Source organism: Elephas maximus, chromosome 13 (genome assembly GCF_024166365.1).
Source record: "Elephas maximus indicus isolate mEleMax1 chromosome 13, mEleMax1 primary haplotype, whole genome shotgun sequence".
Classification (NCBI taxonomy): domain Eukaryota; kingdom Metazoa; phylum Chordata; class Mammalia; order Proboscidea; family Elephantidae; genus Elephas; species Elephas maximus.
In genome coordinates this window covers 68,406,734-68,427,494 of record NC_064831.1, presented here as the reverse complement: position 1 = coordinate 68,427,494, position 20,761 = coordinate 68,406,734, and the positions used below count along the sequence as shown (strand labels likewise).

The 20,761-nt window shown below is 42.0% G+C and overlaps 2 protein-coding genes across 4 annotated transcripts in view; one reads left to right on the top strand and one right to left on the bottom strand.

The window, feature by feature from the left end:
• Positions 1 to 752: 752 nt before the first annotated feature.
• On the top strand, positions 753 to 17,478 carry IDH3A (isocitrate dehydrogenase (NAD(+)) 3 catalytic subunit alpha). Its single transcript, XM_049852870.1, has 11 exons — positions 753 to 844; positions 4,942 to 5,004; positions 7,292 to 7,375; positions 9,987 to 10,101; positions 11,030 to 11,217; positions 11,713 to 11,846; positions 12,743 to 12,845; positions 12,979 to 13,043; positions 14,395 to 14,479; positions 14,944 to 15,096; positions 16,786 to 17,478. Exons 1-11 carry the CDS (start codon positions 818 to 820, stop codon positions 16,867 to 16,869), a joined length of 1,101 nt encoding a protein of 366 aa, XP_049708827.1. The 5' UTR covers positions 753 to 817; the 3' UTR covers positions 16,870 to 17,478.
• Positions 17,476 to 20,761, bottom strand: part of ACSBG1 (acyl-CoA synthetase bubblegum family member 1) — a 65,685-nt gene continuing 62,399 nt past the window's right edge. For all 3 annotated transcript variants that reach the window (XM_049852850.1, XM_049852851.1, XM_049852852.1), the window contains one exon: positions 17,476 to 19,338. In XM_049852850.1, coding sequence (XP_049708807.1) covers positions 19,253 to 19,338 — 86 coding nt within the window. In that variant the 3' untranslated portion in view covers positions 17,476 to 19,252. The remainder of the gene's footprint in view (positions 19,339 to 20,761) is intronic.

Sequence of the window (20,761 nt, the reverse complement as noted above, 5' to 3'; positions counted from 1 at the left end):
ATTTCTAGAACTATAGGAGTCCCTGGGTGGCGCATACGGCTAAGTGCTGGACTACTAATTGTTTGGGGGATCGAACCCACCCAGTGATGCCTGGGAAGACAGGGCTGGTGATCAGCTTCTGAAGGTCACAGCCTTAAAAACCCTATGGAGTTTTACTCTGCACACGTGGAGTTGCCACATCGGAATCTCTTGTCTGTAACCAACAACAAGGACAGAAAGCAGATCAGTAGTTGTCTTAGACTGCAAATGCAAACAGGGATTGACTGCCAATGGCAGGAGGGAACATTCTGGGGTGATGGAAATGTTCTAAAACTGGATTGTGGTGATGGTTGTGCAACTGGGTACATTTACTAAAAATCACCAAACTTGTACAATTACAGAATGAATTTTATGGAATATAAATTATACCTTAGTAGGACTGTTAAAAATGAAAATAAATAATTGTGTAATAACTACACTGTATCCCTCCACTGGATTGTAAGCTCCGTGAGAGAAGCTCTAGGTCCAAAACTTAGAAGAGTGATTGACACCTGGTGGGCGCCAAACAAAAACATCTTCACTTGTCAGTGAAATCAATGAATGACAGAGGAAATCACAAAAGTTGCTTCCCACGTATCCGGACCAGGCACCTTCCGGGCCACAACTCCACGCTTGCTTCGTGCGTCACCGCGAGGCGAGCCCGGGGATTGGCCAGAAGGGTGGCAGCGTGTCCAGGGGCGGGGCTCCGAGGGGGCGGGGCGTGGGCGGGGCGCGGGCGCGAGCCGCGCGGCTGCGCACTACTGCCACCGCTGTCGCCGCGGTGAAAGGAAGCGACGCGATGGCTGGGCCGGCGTGGATCTCCAAGGTGAGCTCCCGGCAGGTCGGCGGGTGGCGGGCAGGTGGCGGCGGGCGGGCCCCGAGGGCAGGCGGGCGAGCGGGGCGCGTGCTGGGCGGGAGCGGGCCTGGACGGGTGGCGCGCGCGGCCAGCCGGGGACAGTTCGGGCGCCTGTTGGGCCGCGCGTGCCCCTGGCGCCGGGGCCCGCACGCTGGATTTGGGCACTTCTGCGCCAGGACACCCGCGCCTGAGGCGGGGACGGCGTCAAGGTCAAGGCTGGGGTACCGGCTCCACTCCCCGCGACACCCTGGTGCCGCCACCCGCATCCGGTCGGCCGGGGCCCGGGCCTCGCTCCGAGCCCGGGAAAGTGATGGGAACCGCTGCCCCCGGACCGGTCATCCCGGCCGCTTCCGAGGCTGCGGCCCGCTGCAGTGCTGATCGCTCGGAGAGTTCCCCCCAGCACGGCCTGCTTCCTTCCCCCGGTGTCTGCTAGGCCCTCGGCCCGGTGACCTCTGCGGCCTCGAGCATGGGCTTTGGGATTGGGAGGCCTTCCCAGGTGAGGGAATCCCGAGGCGGTTTCCTGCCAGTTTTTTTTTCTTGTTGGAATGCTCCCCAGTCTGACCTCTGGTGCTCTTGTAGCTATTTCCCTTCAAAGGACACAAGGCACCTTACACCTTGGAATTCCCCTTCGAACCCTGGGGAGGGAGACCCCTGGCGCGTTCCTTTGCCTTTTATTGGTGGGAATCCTGCGATATGAACAACTTAGCTCTCCCTGACAGCTGGGATGCCAGAGCTGGAAAGGGCTTCACAGCATCTCAGCAGAGGAGGAAACCTGTGCCTGGAGACAAAACTTGCCCAAAGTCATACAGATTGTGTCATAGCTGAAAGAGAAACCCAGGTGTCTTGATTCCCAGTCCTCAGCCCTGTTCTGCCTGCTTTGTGGCTAAGGGCACACAGCAAATTATGGGTACAGGGAATAACAGGCCACAGGTCTCCTGTTGTTCTTAATGAATGACCTAGCAATCTACCTGAAGCACTTTTTTTCTTATAAAATATAGTACTTTTCTCTTTTTTTTTGAGTTTAAAGAGAGGGCCAGGGATGCATTGTTATTTAGTGAAAAGAGCTTTACACTGGGATTCAGGAGTCTTAGGAATCTTAGGAATGCCACTGATGGGCTGTGTGATCCTGAGCAAATTACTTAACATTTCAGAGCCTCAATGTGCTCATCCATTAAATGTCTGTACTTGCCTTACAGACTTGTTTGAGGATTAAATAATGTATGTAAAAGCACCTAGTACATGTAGAAGGAACACAACAATCTAAAGCTTTTCTAGCTAGCAGTGTACTTATCTTGTGGTCACAAAGCAGACAGTTGGACCTCAATAACCAGGTGTTTCTCAGTAACTGGGTTTGCTCTTTTACCCTCATCAGACCAGACTTGCTTGTGATGGCAAGTTATGTCATGTTTGCTGAAGAAGGTAAAGCAAATCCATGCCACCGTCCTTTCATCCCTGAGCTCACACTTAACACTTGATTTATCTTTGGTAGGTACATTAAGTCTTCAGAATGAGGGACAGAAGCAGCACTGTTGATAGTGAACGTGCTGGAAATTTTTGTTTCACCTTTAGTGTGGTCTACAAGGGGAAAGAAAAAAATAGGTGTTCAGGAAGTGTTGAATTGTGGTTGTTCTCTGACACCAACTCCCTGTGTGACCTTTGGAAGAGTCATTTCACCACTGTGGGCCAGTTTCTCTCTTCAGGGATTGGAGTGGAGGGTGCTTCTGAGGCTTGCCCTGGGGCGGGGCCGAGCTGGGTGGGGATTTCAATCAGAGCAGTTCCTCTACTGGGATTCCATTTAAGATCTTGTTTGAAAAAAGAGATCTACAGGCTAAAAAAGCTTTTCTCACACAAAAAATAGTGGGTTTCTAAAGACTTTCCAGGCTCTAAAGCACTATGGTTATAATGAGCCAATTCCCATCAGCAAGCACTTACTGAGTGAGCACCTGCCATACATCCAGTGCTGTATTTATGTTTTCAAGTTGAAGTGTGAAGGTGAAAAAGGAAATGAGGAGCTGTGGGTTAAGATGGCTTGGGACCTGGAGTCACAAGTTTAGGGTTCCAGTTCAGGGTTCCAGTCCAGGCTCTGTGAGCCAAGTCCTGAAGCCTCTCTGGGCCTCGCTTTCCTCATCTGAAAAGGGCCACTACTACCTGTCTCTTTGTGATGTAATACATGTACAAGTCTATCATAAAATAGATAGTCTGCTTTAAAAAAATCTCATTTTACTTAAAGTTCTGGGTCATTCTAATGACTTAGATGTAGTACCACCACCTTATTAAAAGATCTAAGGAGAGATGACAAACATGGAAAAGACTGGTTGTTACAGAAAAATCTTTGCAAGTATTAAGCTGTTTGCTGGGCTAAAAACTCATCAGATAGAGATGATGGTTGAGGCTGTCCTCAGTTTATTCAGCATATATTTTTTGAGCACCTAATATGAGCTGGGCACTGGAGATGAAACAGTGAACAAAACAAAAATCCCTGTGCTTGTGGGTTTACATTTGAAATCAGTTTTCTTGGTCAGGTCTTCTGGTACAAGGACCAAACCAAATGAAACCCGTTGCCACTGAGTTGATTCTGACTCATAGCAGCACTACAGGACAGAGTAGAACTGCCCTATAGGGTTTCCAAGGAGCGGATGGTGTATTCGAACTACTGGCCTTTTGGTTAGCAGCTGAGCTCTTAATCAGTGTGTCTGTTTTGTGTGGATGGCTGCTCCCTCTTTTTGGGGTGGTAAGAAGGACTCATGCAAAATTATATAACAGTGCTTATCACAGAGTAGCCTTTAAATGGCCTCCTGTCTGCTGGTGAATGGATCATGTCCTAGGATTAAGGTTATGGCCAATGGTTTTGGCATAGAGTGTTCTTTTGGGTCTGGCCCTATCTTTTATTTTCAGTTCAGCAACATGACTTTGTGGGTGCCAGAATGGAGGATGAGAGAATACAGTTCACTCATACCTTCTTGGCTGTTGGTTGGTGTCTCATCATTAGTAAAAAAAAAATCATTAGTAGAGGCCACTATTTCAGTAAAGGTTCCAGCCTTATAAGAACTCTTTGAAAAGGAAGCCTAAAAGAGGATATAACAAGTGTATCTTTGCCTATGTATCTAGCATGACAAAAAGTTACCTTTAAACTTTTTATTGAATTTTGATTCCTTTGATCTGTGTACCTAATCTCTTTGATCTTATCTTTTTATTATAATGCAATATGACTTTGTACCAGTTCTCATATCTGGTGTATGAGTGTTAAGTGGAAAAAAAATGTACCTGTGGTAACATCTTGGGGTGGTGGGATTACTGGGTGACTTTCTTTTCTTTTTTTGTGTGTGTCTTCCTTCTGCCCTTAGCAAATTAACAAGAATGGACCACATATTATTTTTATTATCAGAAGAAATACATAATTTATTGGAAGTCCTTATTCTATATGGCACGAGTGTTAAATGTTATTAAGTAAACTTTCTTAGATTTTTATTACAAAGTGTAATGTCTTTATGTTCACAGGAGAAGAAGAGTCATATTGTGTAGTTGGACTAGGAGTCAGGAGACAAGAACCTGGTTTCCATTTTGCCAATTACCAACTGGGTGACCTGTGGCAAATTCTAACTCTCTGGGTCCAGTGTCCCCACCTGTAAAATGAGTGGGCTCTGGATTTTATAAGGACCCTCCTGGCTCTAAAATTAGCGATGATTTTCTTAGAGTAAGTCTTATGCCCAAACTGACCCCAGTAGTCAAGAAGGTTGGCGTACAACTTTTCAGATCATCTGAGAAAAATCCAGTGTTAGAGCTAAAAAGGTACAGCTTCATTTTACCCTCAGCATCTTTTGGCAACCTGCGTGCATGAAGTTGACCAAAAGCGTATAGTACTTAAATTCACAGGGCAAAGACAAACTGAATATTTAGGTTTTCAAATCTGAGAGAGCTTGCCGCAGGGCAAAAGTATTCCTGGGGAGTTTCCAGAGAGACCTGTGTAAGTTTGCAGCCTTATCAGCTGTCAGAAATGCCTCCGTCTCCCCTTCTGCTCTGTGTGGCCTAATGCTCAGTGTGACATTTCTCCATTGGTGTTAATTTAGGTCTCTCGGCTGCTGGGGGCATTCCACAACCCAAAACAGGTGACCAGAGGTTTTTCTGGTGGCGTGAGTATAATTACATTTTTATTTTCTTTCCTTTTAGAAGTTTCTCAAGAAAGATACTCTAATCAGTTCGTATTATATTATTTGCATTTTAATGCTATCATATAGCATTGTCTCCATTTATTTAAAACTAGAGAAAATGCGCCATACTTATACTGTATATTAAAATGATTGGCTGACATATGCGTAAATCTATCAGGTTACTTGTACATTTAAAGAATTGTATTACAGCTGGCTCTATAAGCTTGTCATCTTAATATCTTGAAGAAGCTTTGTTAAAAACAGAAAAGTACCCTGGAGCCTGTTAACTTTATTTCATGGTCTCATTTTGGTAAGACGATTTTTTCAAAAGTAGTGCAAATTGAGAGAAAATTGTTGAGAAGCTTCAACACTTGCTTTGCATTTTTATTTTGTGAGCTCCCCTAAAAACAGTAGATCGGTTGCCAATTAGGAATACCGTAAACATCTGTAAGCCCTGTATTATTTTCCCTTCCTTATGTAGTCTTTATAGGTTATGTGCTAGTGATTTGTCTATTTCTCATTAAATCTGCAGCTTTTAGAATCCCTGGCGTTATTAATTTTGTGCGTTAAAAGCCGATACCACATTTTTAGAGCATTCTGAGGCTGTGGGTCAGTGACTTCCCATATCGTTTTTATTTTACCCCCTTCTTAAGGAATCCAGTTTGGATTTCATAATTCCTATACTCCCCTATAGGAAACCCTTTTGACGTAGTGGTTAAGTGATACAGCTGCTAACCAAAGGGCGGGCAGTTCAGATCTGCCAGGCGCTCCTTGGAAACTCTGTGGGACAGTTCTACTCTGTCCCATAAGGTTGCTATGAGTTGGAATCGACTCGACAGCACTAGGTTTGGTTTGGCTTTTGTATACTCCCATGTAACAACTTATGCTATGAGGAATTTATAAGACCATAGTATATTGTTTCCCATTTGCTTCCTGTACTGGGGAAAGAAAGTCGATTTTTTCTGGTGGCCTGATGGCATTTATGTCACACAAAGGTTCTTTTGGCTCTGCTTATGCGAAAGACGCAGAATGATGCTTGCTCTTTAATCTGAAATATGGCTCAGATGGCATTTCAAACATTCTGAAAGTGAATAAGGTGATTGTTGCTCTCTACTATTATTTAATTTTCAGTCTGGCCCATTTTTAAAATCTTAGCCTGGTGGAAGAGGTTATATTTGGAAGAGATAAGAGAAAATAATACTTCTAAAGAAAATTTCTTCCATTGTACAGAAACATTCAGAAATAATCAGTCTGCCTGCCCAGGGGTTCTCACTGGAAGGCAAAGGTCCAGAGAAACTTGAATCAGCGACTTAAAAAAAAAAAAAAAGTAACTCAGGCAACTGGAAATAAAACAGGTCAGGTACCATTGTCTGGTCCATACCCCTAAGGTGGGGAGAAAGCCCCCAAATAACAAAATGTCTAGTTCTCAAATTGAGAGAGAGAGGGTCTGAATTTTATCTTAACTCATTAAAAGCCTCTGAAATTATTTCTCTTTAGATTTTTTGTTGTTACTGTTTCTGTGTTTGAAGTGCTGGCTTCATTTTGTGTCAAGCCATTGGAGTAAATCTTTGACGTTATGTTATAAATGCACTTGCTGTCATTCTCCGTGTAACTCAGACTCTACAGGTGTGATCACATATGCTATTCATGTTGCTTAAAAATAAGCTTTGATGAGCTTAATTATTCAGATTACATTGAAGCAGCTAATTTTCTAGAATAACTAAGAGAGATGGAGGCCCGCTTTTGATTTGAAATCTGGTTTTTCTCTGAGTGTTCTAGTGGACCTCAGTGATACTCTGAAAAATGTGTCTGAAGGTGTTTTGTAAGATTGAAGAAGCTGCATGAGAAATTAAACTTTCCAGGATCACAATGGAAAGGAAAGCGCTTGCCTTCATGAGAAACCCTCTAAATTTTAGTGAGAGAACATTATTGAAATATTTTGCTGTCTTCGATTTTACAGACTTCAATTACTTAGACTTTCTGTAGTTCATCTGAAAAGAAATCATTTGGCTAGTCTACTTGGGAGTTTATTTTACTTTTGTTTTATCTAAAGAGCATTGTTTGAATTCTTTTTTAAAACCTTCTAATGTGGATAGTATAGAATTGTGGAGTTTCTTGGCTATTGTTACTTCCCTCCCTTTTGATGATCCAAAGAGCATTTGGGTCTTATGAGACGCCCATAAAGTGGATTTCTCTTATCAGTGATACTCTTTTTGAAACCTTCAAAAATCAATTCTTACTGTCTTCTTTGATGATTTCTTATATTCAGGTTCAGACAGTAACTTTAATTCCAGGAGATGGCATTGGCCCAGAAATCTCAGCTGCAGTTATGAAGATTTTTGATGCTGCCAAAGTAAGTGGGTTTAAAAAAATGCATTTAAAAATAATTCATAGAAAAGTTTTCTTTGCCAGTTGGATCCTGTGAACTCTTAGGATGAGTTGTACATGCACCTCTAAAGTTAATGACGTCCATGGTTAATCCTCACAGATTTTACTGAACTCTAAACGGATGTTACATTGTTGTTTGCCACTGTCATTGTTGATAGTTTAAGCAGTTGTATTGCATCAGTTATATACGAATTAACCAAGGGAGTACTGCGGTGTTTGTAGATCTTTGAGCCCTGCAAAGTTACTTTCAAAAATATAAGACCTGTAGTGGAAATCAGCAGTAACCATCTTACCCACCTCATTGCTACTTTTGAAGCCCATCTTGTTCTTATCCATGGACTCTCTTGCCTAATTTTTACATTTTTATTATTATTTTAAGGTCAAGATTCAAAATGCTAGCATGTGAGAGATTCACATTCAGCACAGGCTTGAAGTCCAGACAGATCTAACTTTGAATCTCATCCCTGTCACTTACTGGCTGGGAAGCTTGGGCAAATGTCTTATGCTTGTTTTTTTTTTTTTTTCCCCCTAATAATAATAATAGCACAGTAAAACCTGCGAAAGCCAGAACCTTCATAAGGCGGAAACCTGTCAGAGAAGGAAAACTCAAATATTTTCCACTAATCGTGATAGAAAAGTGATAAGATTGTACCCTGTCAAAAGTGGAAAACCTGCGAGACCCCGAAAAACAGGCAGTCTCTTTGAGTTCCAGCTTTCCCAGGTTTCGCTGTAGCTGCTGCCTAGTAGGGTGGTGGTGAGGATTAGATAATGTCATCACTAGGTGCTTAAGGTTATTAAGGAATGCAGTTAGGGTTCCAGAGAGCTTCCAGGAGGAATGTTCTTACTTCATTCTACCTTCTTGCCAGGAAATAGAATAGATTTGATGTTTCAAAAAATTATATCGGAGATTTTGAAAGATTTATTTTTAAATTTCTAATGGGCTATTGGTATTATTATCAAGAATGAGGTGTAATTACTTCTAACAGCCCAGCCTTCGATACAAGTAGATATTTTAACATACTTTTAGAGATACAAGAAATTTGAGCATTGCTTGACATGATGTTTTGTTATTGCTAAGTATAGCTGCCAGGTAAAATAATGTGTAAGATGAAATTAGTGGCTGTTAGAATGCCAGCACGTGTACGTTGAGGCACTCAGTTTATTCAAACTACGTTTACATATTTTTTTTTCTATACGAGTTTATAACTAAAATTCCTACAGAGGAGATGATGCTTATAAAGTGGCAAATCCCCCAAGTGAATTGAGATACAATCTTCTTTCACTTAGCAGTCTTGAGCCCCTTGTGAACAAGGCCTGTGTCTTATTCTGTGTCCCTGTTCCTAGGACATGTTCCATCTGTGTGCTGGCTTTCACGTGTATATATACATGAAGGATGTAAGTAGAGAGAAAGGGTGGTGACACTGTAGTTTCTACATTAAAACATTACCTCGACAGGCTAGGCACTATTTTTTTGTTATTGTTGTTAACAGCTTTACCGAGATAGAGTTCACATACCACGCAATTTATCCATTTAAAGTGTACGACTCAATTCATTAGTTTTTAGTGTATTTACAGAGTTGTGCCATCATTACCACAATCTTAATTTTAGAACATTTTTCATCGCCCAAAAAGAAACCCCCACATCCATCAGCAGTTACTGTCCGTACCCTTCTACTTCTCCCCTCTCCCCAGCCCTGTCGTTGTGTTCTGTCAAGTCAATTCTTCCTCATAGTGACCCTATAGGACACAGTAGAACTGCCCCCATAGGATTTCCAAGGCTGTAATCTTTACAGAAAGGAAACCTGGTGATGCAGTGGTTAAAGGGCGCAGCTGCTAACTGAAAGGTTGGTGGTTTGAAACCCCCAGCCGTTCTGTGGGAGAAACACGTGGCTGTCTGCTCCTATAAAGATTACAGCCTTGGAAACCCTATGGGGCAGTTCTGCTCTGTCCTGTAGGGTTGCTAGGAGTCAGAATCAACTTGGCAGCAATGGGTTTTGTTGGTTTTGAATCTTTATGAGAACATATCACCAGGTCTTTTCTCCCGTAGAGCTACTGGTGAATTTGAACCGCCGACCTTTAGGTTAACAGCCAAGCATTTAACCATTGTGCCGCCAGGGCTCCTTTCCCCATCCTAGACAACCACTAATCTACTTTCTGTCTCTATGGATTTGCCTGTTCTGGACATTTTATATAAATGGAATCATAAAAGACATGGTCTTTTGTGACTGGCTTCTTTCACTTAGCATACTGTTTTCAAGGTTCATCCATGTGGTAGCATGTATCAGTACGGTGTAGTGTTTCTCCGAACCATATTTCTCTGCTCCTTGTGCTCTTCTAATTATAGGCACCTGAAGAGTCCTTGTGAAAAAAATAAGTGGGCAGGTGGCAGCTAGGAGCGAGTGACTGGGCAAGAGCAATATTGAGAATCTCCCTGGGCATACTGGAGAATGACATCTCTTCTTGTGTGCCCGGAACTTTCTGGACTTTTATTGTACATGTTTTTACTGGTTGCATTCATTGTTGAAGAAGTGTTTGTAGTCTGACTATTCACTTGTGCTCTCTGTTGTGGCCTCTAGGCACCTATTCAGTGGGAGGAGCGGAATGTCACTGCCATCCAAGGACCAGGAGGAAAGTGGATGATCCCCCCAGAAGCCAAAGAGTCCATGGATAAGAACAAGATGGGCTTGAAAGGTAGCACTGAAGTGGATAAGGTGGTTACTGCTGATTTCTGCTACAGGTCTTATAGGTTTGAAAGTTTATACATTTAAGCTCAGTAAGGCTTGACCATCTACTAAAGTAAAGCCATCCTTTTACGAAGCAATTTACTCATAAGAAGAAGCTTTGTGTTTCATTTTGCAACATTTTTTCCCCTCAGTAAAAATGTTTAATAAAAAAAAAAAAGTTTAAGTATTACTGGCCAACATCAAGTGATGTAATGTATTTATCCTTGACTAGATTTATCTTTTGCTTAATTTTTATGTTTTTATTATTATTTTAATTAATATATTTTGAAGGTCGAGATTCAAAATGCTAGCATGTGAGAGATTCACGTTCAGCACAGGCTTGGAGTCCAGACAGATCTAACTTTGAATCTCATCCCTGTCACTTACTGGCTGGGAAGCTTGGGCAAATGTCTTATTCTTGTTTTTTTTCTAATGATAATAATAGTACGTAAAACCTGCGAAAGCCAGAACCTTTGTAAGGCAGAAGTCTGTCAGAGAAGGAAAATGCAAATATTTTCCACTAATCGCGATAGAAAACTGATAAGACTGCACCCTGTCAAAGGTGGAAGACCTGAGAGACCCGGAAAAATAAGGCAGCCTCATTTAGTTCCAGCTTTCCCAGGTTTCGCTGTAGCTGCTGCCTAATAGGGTGGTGGTAAGGATTAGATAATGTCGTCACTAGGTGCTTAAGGTTATTAAAGAACGCATTAGGGTCCCAGAGAGCTTCCATGAGGAATGTTCTTCCTTCGTTTGAATCTGAGGGAGAGGTTGAAGTTAGAGACCGCACGTTTTACAAGGTAGCCCAGGTGGGTTAGTAGGTGACATGTCAGACCAGAATGTGTCCTAGTCTTGAACTGATTAGAGTCTTGTCATCTGAGTATTCTTCTTTATTACAGGCCCTTTAAAGACCCCAATAGCAGCTGGTCACCCGTCTATGAATTTATTGCTGCGTAAAACATTTGACCTTTATGCCAACGTCCGGCCATGTGTCTCAATCGAAGGCTATAAAACCCCTTACACCGATGTAAATATTGTCACCATTCGCGAGAACACAGAAGGAGAATACAGTGGCATTGAGCATGTGGTAAGTTCATTCCAGAGACTTTTTTACTCTTAGTTGGGTTGCTTTCTGTGCACCTGGGACAGCTGTACAAACTCCCAGGTGACATTATCTCCCTAAGACAGTTTTACTTCTGTGAGGAGTTGTGGGTGTTTGTGTTGGTCTCTGGCTGACAGTGTCCCAGTGGATGTCAGCAGCAACAGGGCATGATGGTTCAGAGCCCAGCAGTGGGGACTGGCCCTCTTGCTTGAATCCTGCATCCCCCCACTTCGTAGTTGTGCTCTTTGGCAGGTGACCATCACTCTACCTCAGTTTTCCTCATCTGTGCAGTGGGGCTTATAATACCCACCTCACCAGGGGGGTGTTAATATTTAATGAGATAGTGTATGTGAGGTGCTGACCCTGGTAGCCAGCGCTGTGCGAGCACACCACAAATGGTATTGTCCACATGCAGCTGGCTGTAGAGCACTGAGTTGCTGCCCCTTTCTTTCCAGTGAGGTGGTATTTCCCTTCTTTCAGATTGTCGACGGAGTTGTGCAGAGCATCAAGCTTATCACCGAGCAGGCAAGCAAGCGCATCGCTGAGTTTGCCTTTGAGTATGCCCGGAACAATCACCGGAGCAACGTCACGGCCGTGCACAAAGCCAACATCATGTGAGTCCCCGCAAGGGCCAGCGCGCTGTCTCACTGTGCGGGGAGCACAGTGACAGGGCTTCCCCTTCTGCTCTCTAGCTTGCTCATTGATTTCTAACGTCTCTGAAAAATAGCTGTGTAAGCATTTGGAGGGTCAAGCGTTAGTTATCTTCTCTTCTGCCTTGTGGTCTCCTATCTGATGTGCCTCTCTCTCTGATGGGTGAGTGGCAGGAGAACATTTGGAGGGGGCAGGAAAACAGGTCCTGTGCCTTCAGGGAGGGACTGAGGGTTATTGGAAAGGAAGTTGGAGTCTTTGCATCCCCAGACGCTGTGGCCAGTTAAGCAAATGCAACAAAGCTCTAAGGGCAGGGTCCTTTGTGTTTTAGAGGTATAATAGTGGGAGTGTTTCTGAAATTGCCACCCGCTCAGGGGCTTAAAATAGTGCTAATAGTGCTAGCACTGTCTGATGCATTACTCTAGCAGTTTAAATTCTCTTCATCTCCAGTCTACTAAAAACTATCTGTGAACGTATAAAGAAAGTTTTCCTAAGCTAAGAAGTGTTGAACATGAAAAGTACTAAAATCATAATAAAACCATATAAGTAATAAATAAGTTAACCTTCTAAAACAAGTTTAGTATTTTCTTAGGAATGGATATTTCTTACTTCTCACAAGATAACACTTTAAAAACAGTCTTCTCCGCTATGATCACACTGGTTTCCTTTTTCTCTCTTTTGTGCTTCCAGAATATTTTCAACTTATATTTTAGTACCTACCTAAAAATTAGTTTTACTGTAATTGTGAAATCAGACATCTTGGCTTTTGGAACGTAAATTTCTTGAGCTTATTTTTGCTTCTTTGGTTTGATCCTTTTTTTCTTCTGCAAGTCTTCAACACTTTTTATTTGATTAAATACAGGCGAATGTCAGATGGGCTTTTTCTGCAAAAATGCAGGGAAGTTGCAGAAAACTGTAAAGATATTAAATTTAATGAGATGTACCTTGATACAGTATGTCTGAATGTAAGTATGTGTTTACACTTACCTGCTACTTTTTGTGGTGTACAGTTTGTGTGTATGTGTGGTGTGCAGTGTGTGTGTGTGTATGTGTGGTGTGCTGTTGCAGTGGCTGATGTACATAATGCTTTCCTTCTAGATGGTACAAGACCCGTCCCAGTTTGATGTGCTTGTTATGCCAAATTTATATGGAGACATCCTTAGGTGAGTCTAGCTGCACCTTTCTCTTTTAGCCTATGGTTTATTTACACAAGGAGCCCTGGTGGTGCAGTGGTTAACTGCTTGGCTGCTAACCGAAAGGTCAGTGGTTCGAACCCACCAGCCTCTCCGTGGGAGAAAGATGTGACAGTCTGCTTCTGTAAAGATTTATAGCCTTGGAAACGCTATAGTGCAGTTCTACTCTGTCCTATAGGGCTGCTATGAGCTGGAATCGACATGACGGCAATGTTTTTTTTTAATTTATAAATGCCCTGAAATAAATTATGGCTTAAAAATTTAATCAAATATTATAAAATACAGCATTTGTTATATGATACGAATTGAATTCTAACAACAGAGGTAGTGATATCAACGATTCAGTGTTGGGTGGGTTACTCTTTCACTTATGTATCAGATCAGCTCACATCTATTGCTCCCTAAATTCTTCCAATTTTTCAGATGTTTTATTTATTGAGTGATTTCAGCCTTCTGTTATGTATAACTTGTAGGTGGGTGGTCATTTTGACAATTTTTTAAAAATTTTTTCTGACATAATTTCAGGCTTACAGAAAAATTGCAAGAATTGTACAAAGAATATCTGGTATACCTGGCACCCAGATGCCCCAAATGTTAACATTTTACCATATAACTCTTTCCCTCCCTCCCTCCCCCCATCTCTCCCTCTCTTTCTCTCCCTTCCCCCCATCTTGCTGAAAACACACACATACGCGCACACACACGCACACACACACACAGAGTGGTGGTTTTAAAATATGTCCACAAATTCTTTTCATATTCTTCTCTTAGTACCTCCCCCTCTTGAAAGTAGGCTACACTTAGTGACTTGCTTCTAATGAATAGAATATGGAAAAAGTGTTATCTGTCATACACACACACACACAGACATATGATGTAGGCCAAATGGTAGATTTTCAGATTTATCAGTTCTTTTACATTTATTCATTGGCATTCTTTTATATGGAAAACTTTTCCTTCTTTCTTATTTACCGTATTTTTACACAAATAACATGCGCTTTCTGCATTTGCCAACTGCACCCTCCCACTGCGAGGTATTTTCGTAAGTGCCGCTATGCCAGTTTTTTTTTTTTTTTTTTTAATATTACTGTGTGTTTTTAAAACAGCCTATCTTTTTTTTGAGCCTTGTTGTGCTTTCTGGCACTACAGGGTGTTCCAAGCTCAACCTGCATTTTCCTAACTCCAGCTCTGGAATCAGCCATTTCTCCAAGGAGCCCTGGTTCTGTTTAGTGAAGAATGGTATTTACAAACAAAAATGTGGGTTGCTAGGTAAGATGTTTTGTTTTTCAAAATAGTTTTTGAAATGCTCTTCTGCCCCTAGTGACCTGTGTGCAGGACTGATTGGAGGTCTTGGCGTGACGCCAAGTGGCAACATTGGAGCCAATGGAGTTGCAATCTTCGAGTCGGTAAGGATGGTGATGCCTGAAACAGATCTCAGGTCAGAGTGGCATGACCACTTGGGAGGTATTATCTGCATAACTATTTTGTAACTTTTGAGGTTTTCAAATTTTCAAAAGAAAATGATGCTTTGTTTGTGTTTTTTTTATGTAAGCTTGGTTTGGTGGTTCTTTCCCCCCAGGTATTTCTTTATTACATATCCTTCCTCACATTAAAAATATTTTACCACAAATTGATTGGGAAAGCTGATTGGGCCATTATTTTACCTAAAAAAAATTATTTTTATTACTCTAAGCTCCTTATTTGTTTGAGTTTTTGTTTCTAAGATCTGTGTCTGATAAATGCTCCCAGTAGCTATTTAGTATATATTTTCTATTGGTGAAGAAAGATGGTTAACCCCCCCAGCTCATTCAGAAGAGAGCTGTTTGTTTTTTGCCTCCCTCCCAACTATGCGGCTTTTCCTACCACGTAGGTTCATGGAACCGCCCCGGATATAGCAGGCAAGGACATGGCCAACCCCACGGCCCTCCTGCTCAGCGCCGTGATGATGCTGCGTCACATGGGGCTTTTTGACCAAGCTGCCAAGATCGAGGCTGCGTGTTTTGCTACAATTAAAGACGGAAAGGTATCGGTAATCTTGAGTGAGTCTTGCTGGGCAAAATGTATTTCTTCCCTGTGTTTTATCTGTGTGGAGATAATTGTTCTCAAAAGGGTTGAAGGATTTGGTGTTGGAACAGGGCTTCTTGGTGTAGGTTCCCTGATTAAACTCTAGGGCGTATGTGCAAGCATATGTGTGCGTTTTCTGAGGTGAGCATGAAGTATTTCATCAGATAAAGGTTAAAAAGCAGTGGTTTGGGAGTCAGAGTCAGGATTAAGGCCCAGTTATCCTGTCCTGGCCTATCCTGTCTTATCCCAACTGGCTGTTTGATCTTGGCCAAGTCTGTTAATTTTCTACGTAGCTTTTTCCTCCTCTCAACAAACATCTGTTGAGTTTACATTATAGGGTATGAAGAATATAATAAAATGATGAATAGTATAAGGTCCTGGGCCTCAAGGGGCTCAGAATCTAACAGCGAATACAGATGCAATGTGTCTGTAAGACAGTGGTATTCTATGTTATACTGTATACATCTGTAATACAAAGCTTTCATGAAAGTAATAATAATGGCTAATATTAATTGTACTTACAAAACCCTCGGTTCTTTATAAATATCATCTCAGTAAATCTCTACAACTCTGAAGCAGATATAAGTAATTCCATTTTATAGATGAGGAAACTGAGGCATGGAAAGATTAAGTAATTTGTTCAAGGTTTCACAGCTCCTAAATGGCAAAGCCAGGGTTCACATCCAGTCTGGTTCTTGCTCAGCAAACTTCACTGCCTCCATAAGCAGCTTTGGCCCATGGAAGAGGGTGCAGTGGATTCTTCTGGAAGTGGGAGGAGGAAGGGAGAAGCCATGACTTCCCAAGGCCGGGCCTTGAAGGCTGATCCTTAGTCTGGGGTCCCTTCTTTTTTTAACATTCTGTAATTTCAAATTAAAAAAATAATAATAATAATAATTTTTATTTTTTAATTTGAAATTATTTCTTATGACCAGAATGCAAGGAATCCAGGCTTGTTTTTCATAGCCCGATAGTCACATTGGAGGCGTATGATTTTGGTTTTTTTTTTATTCTGAAGCTGTATTTGGGACATTACACTATAGAACCCAGCAGAGAGAGACCTAAATGACACAGTGGGCCCTTTTAATTGTGTAGGATGCAATGGCACAGGAGAATCTGTTTGGGGGTAAAGAGGGGATAAGCTGGTAGAAAACAGATGGGCCTTATGAAACTTTCTTTCCTAAAGAAAGAAGTTTAAGGGTTCGTGATTTAAGTATTCCTTGATATTTGTTTCCTAGCCTCCAAAGATGGATCAAAACATATCCTAAGTTTCAAAAATTCCCCAAGGACTTTGTGAAACCTTTTGTTTAGATCTGCTTTTATTTAAATGTCCCTAATCAACAAATCTTTTCTTAGGGTCTATTGAAAGTCCAAAGGGAAATTTTTGTGTGACAGCCTCCCTGTTTCCTTTTGTAGTGACAACACCTAATTTTTTTCAGAGTGTTTTCTTGTACACATTCTGCTGGGTTTTCCCAGTCCTCCTGGGGTAGATAACAGTGGTGGGGTGGGGCCTCACTGTGAAATGAAGAAGGAAATAGGAGAGAGTAGCCAGATAACTGGCTCAGCTGGTGTTTCACTGAGGGCTTTAAGTAAAAAATAGCCTTGGTTTGGTTTAGTGCATGTATACATTATGATCTTTTCCTTTTCTCAGAGCTTAACGAAAGATCTAGGAGGCAACGCCAAGTGCTCAGACTTCACAGAGGAAATCTGTCGCCGAGTAAAAGATTTAGATTAACACCCCTACCAGTGGTATTTGTACCAGTCATCCTAATGGACACTATATAAATCTATATTTAGAAAATCTACAGTATGTATGCATTTAATTTGCTTGTTTCTTGACAGTACATTTTTTGGGTCTGGCCTCTTAAAATCTGTGCAAAAGATGCAGGTGATATCCCTAGGCCTGCTTTCAAAGGACTTTTTCTGAGTGCTGTTTTATTTATTAAATGTTTATCTGGTAAACATTTTTTTATAAACTCTAAGAGGATTGTATCATTTGCCATTGTTAGCCATTTTAAACTGCAGTTAAAAGATTTTTTTCCTCAGCTGTAAATATCATGATACAGAATTAATAAGAGAAAACATCTAACTTTTTAAAGAAAAGCTGTTTTTTTGGTTTATAAAAAATATAATGGGAATAAAACAGGATACTTACATTATAGCACAAATGATACTCATAAAACGAAATGGACACAGAGAAATTTCCTGGGAAAGTTTACCTCAAAAACAGTAAATTTGGTATATTTCTTAGTGACATGAAAAATCAAGACAGGTTTGTCCTTTACGTGAATTACTGCATATGAATAAAGACTTCAGATCCAAGAAATATATGTAACGAGAGATGTAATTTTTATTAATAAAATTTAGGTGATATAATAGATACAAACACACACCTGCATTGTGTGTTCATTATTTTGTTATCTTGAGATTTAATACTTTTTGTGAGAACTTAACGAAGCAGAGGGGTGGTACTTCCTTTTAACTGGACATGTATCGAGTATCCTGAGTAACAGCCTTTGAGCCACTCTACTCAATCCTGACTTGGGCCATGGAGCTGACCTCTAGTGTATATTTACTCTTGTGAGTTGTGCATGTAACTCTCTGAAAACAACCACACTCCCGCTGAGACCGATGGGGGTGATACTACTAAAGGGACTGAGTTCATAGATTTCAGCTGCAATTAAGGGACTTGGGATGCTGGCTATTAATTTTATATTTCGGCAGCTGCTCCTTCACCTTCCCCAAAGCACCCAATCACTGCCTTCCACCTCAGCACCGCCAGTAAGAGATGAGATTGTAGAGACTGGCACAGACTCAGCCTGAGTTGATTCACAGAGCTGTGCCACACTGGGGCTTGGTCTCAGCTTTTGACATTCTAGTACCTTCCTCCCCCATATCACGTTCCCTAGCATGATTTTTGTTAAACTTCAGACATGAAGTCACTATTTTCATAAACAGTTACTCTTTGGCCCCACACCAAAGGCAACTCATGTCCTCCTTTGGCCCTTGTGTAACATTGCAAACCTTTGGCTTTATGTCATGTACCCAGGTTACAAAGGAATTTCTTAGCCAAAAATAGGCCTGTTTGGGCCCTCTTTTAGGCTTGTAACCAGTCTTACAATAGTATATATATTTTACTTTGTTTACACTGCTGCTTCTTCCGTTTTATTGGGCTATGCTAATTATCAGTGGCTCTTGGGTTCATACTAATAAAGAATTCCAGAACTGATTGAGATGTCTGCTTTCTCTGTTTCCTATACAGGTACCTTAGGTCATTTTGGCTCAGCTTGCTACTAAGAATGGGGCTGCTTAAGGTATTCAGAGTGGGAGGGTGACAAGCTGGCTGCTTTTACAAGAATGCTTCACTGACACCCTGCCTACACCTTCGCTTACTCCAGGGCACTAACGGTCACTCCTGTTGCACATGGACCTGTTTTATTTGACCCACTACTCTAAATGGATCTCACCTGCTCAGATGACAAACAGTTCAGGTACTTGTCAACAGCTCTGTTAAAAAGTTTAATATTCAGATCACATATTAAATAACAATCAAATAGACAGCAGCCATTTTATTAAGCGTCAAGTTAGTTGGCATGTGTGTGGCTGAGGAGTGCCTGGTAGTGGAACTATAGGGTTGGCGTATCCAGTAGGATCCCAGGTGACTCAGGCCGGAAGTCAGGTCATTAGGTGAGTTACAGCTGTCCGCTCTCCTTGCAGCACACACCGGAAATACAAACCACCTCCCCATCCCCCACACACAGTCCTCTCCAGCTTGCCTGTTATGTAAGCTGGCCACTTGTTAAATCTACCTGGAACTACCCAAAAATGATCAGCCCTTCTGTTCTGGAGAAGGACTGATTTTCACTTGTCACCTGAACAAAAAGCAATACTTAAACACAGAATTAAAACTAAGAATCCACATGTCAGCTTTTCAGAATTTTCAGCTATTGTTGGCCTAAGACATCACAAATGGAAATGCAGAGCCATACTTCCTCACCGGGAGACCTCAGACGTGCCAGAAGTCCACATGCCCAAACTGAAAAGACCCTGGAGGCAGCAAGATGCTCCCAAAGGCTTACCATCATCTATTTAATAGAGACTGCAAGGGGAGCCCCTGATTACTTTTTTTGCTCTTGGTAAAATGAATCAATTATGTCTTTGTACTTCTCCAGAACTATGAGCCGTTTCAGTTTCATTGTGGGACCTAGCAGAGAAAGGGAAAGAAATGAGTGAGCCTTGGGCTCTGAGAAATCTGAGAAGGTAAGATCCAGACTGAATGAATCCTATAGCTCAAATTAAACCAGACAAACTGGCAGCCAGCCTCCAAAATGCCTGCATGACCCCTGTTCCTGGTACCCATACCCTGTGTAGTCTCCTCCCACATTGTACCAGGGATGGTCTGTGTGACCAATAGAGAACAGAGGAAGTGATGATACGTCACTTCTGAGAGTAGGTTATAAAAAGACTGGTTTTTGTCTTGGGCTTTTCTCTCTTGGGTTATACTTGGATCAAGCCAGCTGCTGTATTGTGAGGACACACAGGCAGCCTATAGAAAAGTCCACTGGCAAAGAACTGAGGTCTTTGGCCAATAGCCAGCAAGGAACAGAGGCCTGCCAACAACTACATGCATGAATTTGGAAGTAGATACTCCAGCGCCAGATGACATCTTGACTAACCTCTTGACAGACCCTCAGCCACAACCCCCCAGCTAAGCTGCCCTTGGATTCCTGACCCACAGAGAGATAACAAATGTTGTTTTAAGCTGCTAGGTTTTAAAGGGTGATTTGTTACACAGCAATAGATAATACACAAATCATCTCTCCATTTCAGTGAAAGTTCATGTGGATGTCGGACATTATGCTTTGATTGATTATGAAGGGACAGAGGACAAGCCCTGGTGAGGGAGGGGCCCTGTCATGGTCTTCCCCTAGTCATTTTTATTGGCCTTGGCTTCCCCCTGTAAAGCAAGGTTGAAACGGCTCAGATTTGAGGTGCTGGGTAGCATTTGTGCCTCACACTTGGCTGTGTAACTGGAGATGTAAAAATCAAAGTCATTTATATGAAATATTAGGACATCTTCCATCTGGTTGACCTTGCATTCAATTTGTTAGCACCAGCCAACCAGATATGTTCAAGAATTCTGCATCTCAGCATTGGCTGAGGAGAGCTGCCTCTGGGTTCAGCCTTGAGGGAATCTTGAAGACTCCATTTCCATTTCTGCCTTGTGTCATGAACACCCCATGATACTACAGCCAAGAGCGACCTCATCCTCCCAGCTAAGGCTAAACCAGAGGCCTCTTCTGGTTCTAGGTACCATCGTCCAAAGGAGCTTCATGTTTCTAAACTGTCAAATGAGCTGACTACAGAAGGCCATAGCAGTCTTATTCCTACAGCCATGTGACTCCAGCCTAAATGGTAGCAGGGCTTTCATGTTCTCATTGTGATCTTGGGGAAATAGTCCCATGATCAAGGCAAAGTTAAATGTCGTCTGTCCTAATTAATAAGTTCTAGCACATATCTCATGTATTCAACAGGCTCTGCACTACAACAAACCCTTGCACAGAGAAATCAATATCCTCCCTCAGGAAGGAAGTGGGTGTCACGAAAGTGCTGACAATGACCTGCTT

What these genes read in the sequence shown, in the direction of transcription:
- IDH3A (XM_049852870.1), top strand. Translation starts at nt 818, where the DNA reads ATGGCTGGGCCGGCGTGGATCTCCAAG. An exon ending in CCAGAGGTTTTTCTGGTGGC is followed by an intron (nt 5,005 to 7,291) that starts GTGAGTATAATT and finishes TCTTATATTCAG; the next exon opens with GTTCAGACAGTAACTTTAAT. An exon ending in TTATATGGAGACATCCTTAG is followed by an intron (nt 13,044 to 14,394) that starts GTGAGTCTAGCT and finishes TTCTGCCCCTAG; the next exon opens with TGACCTGTGTGCAGGACTGA.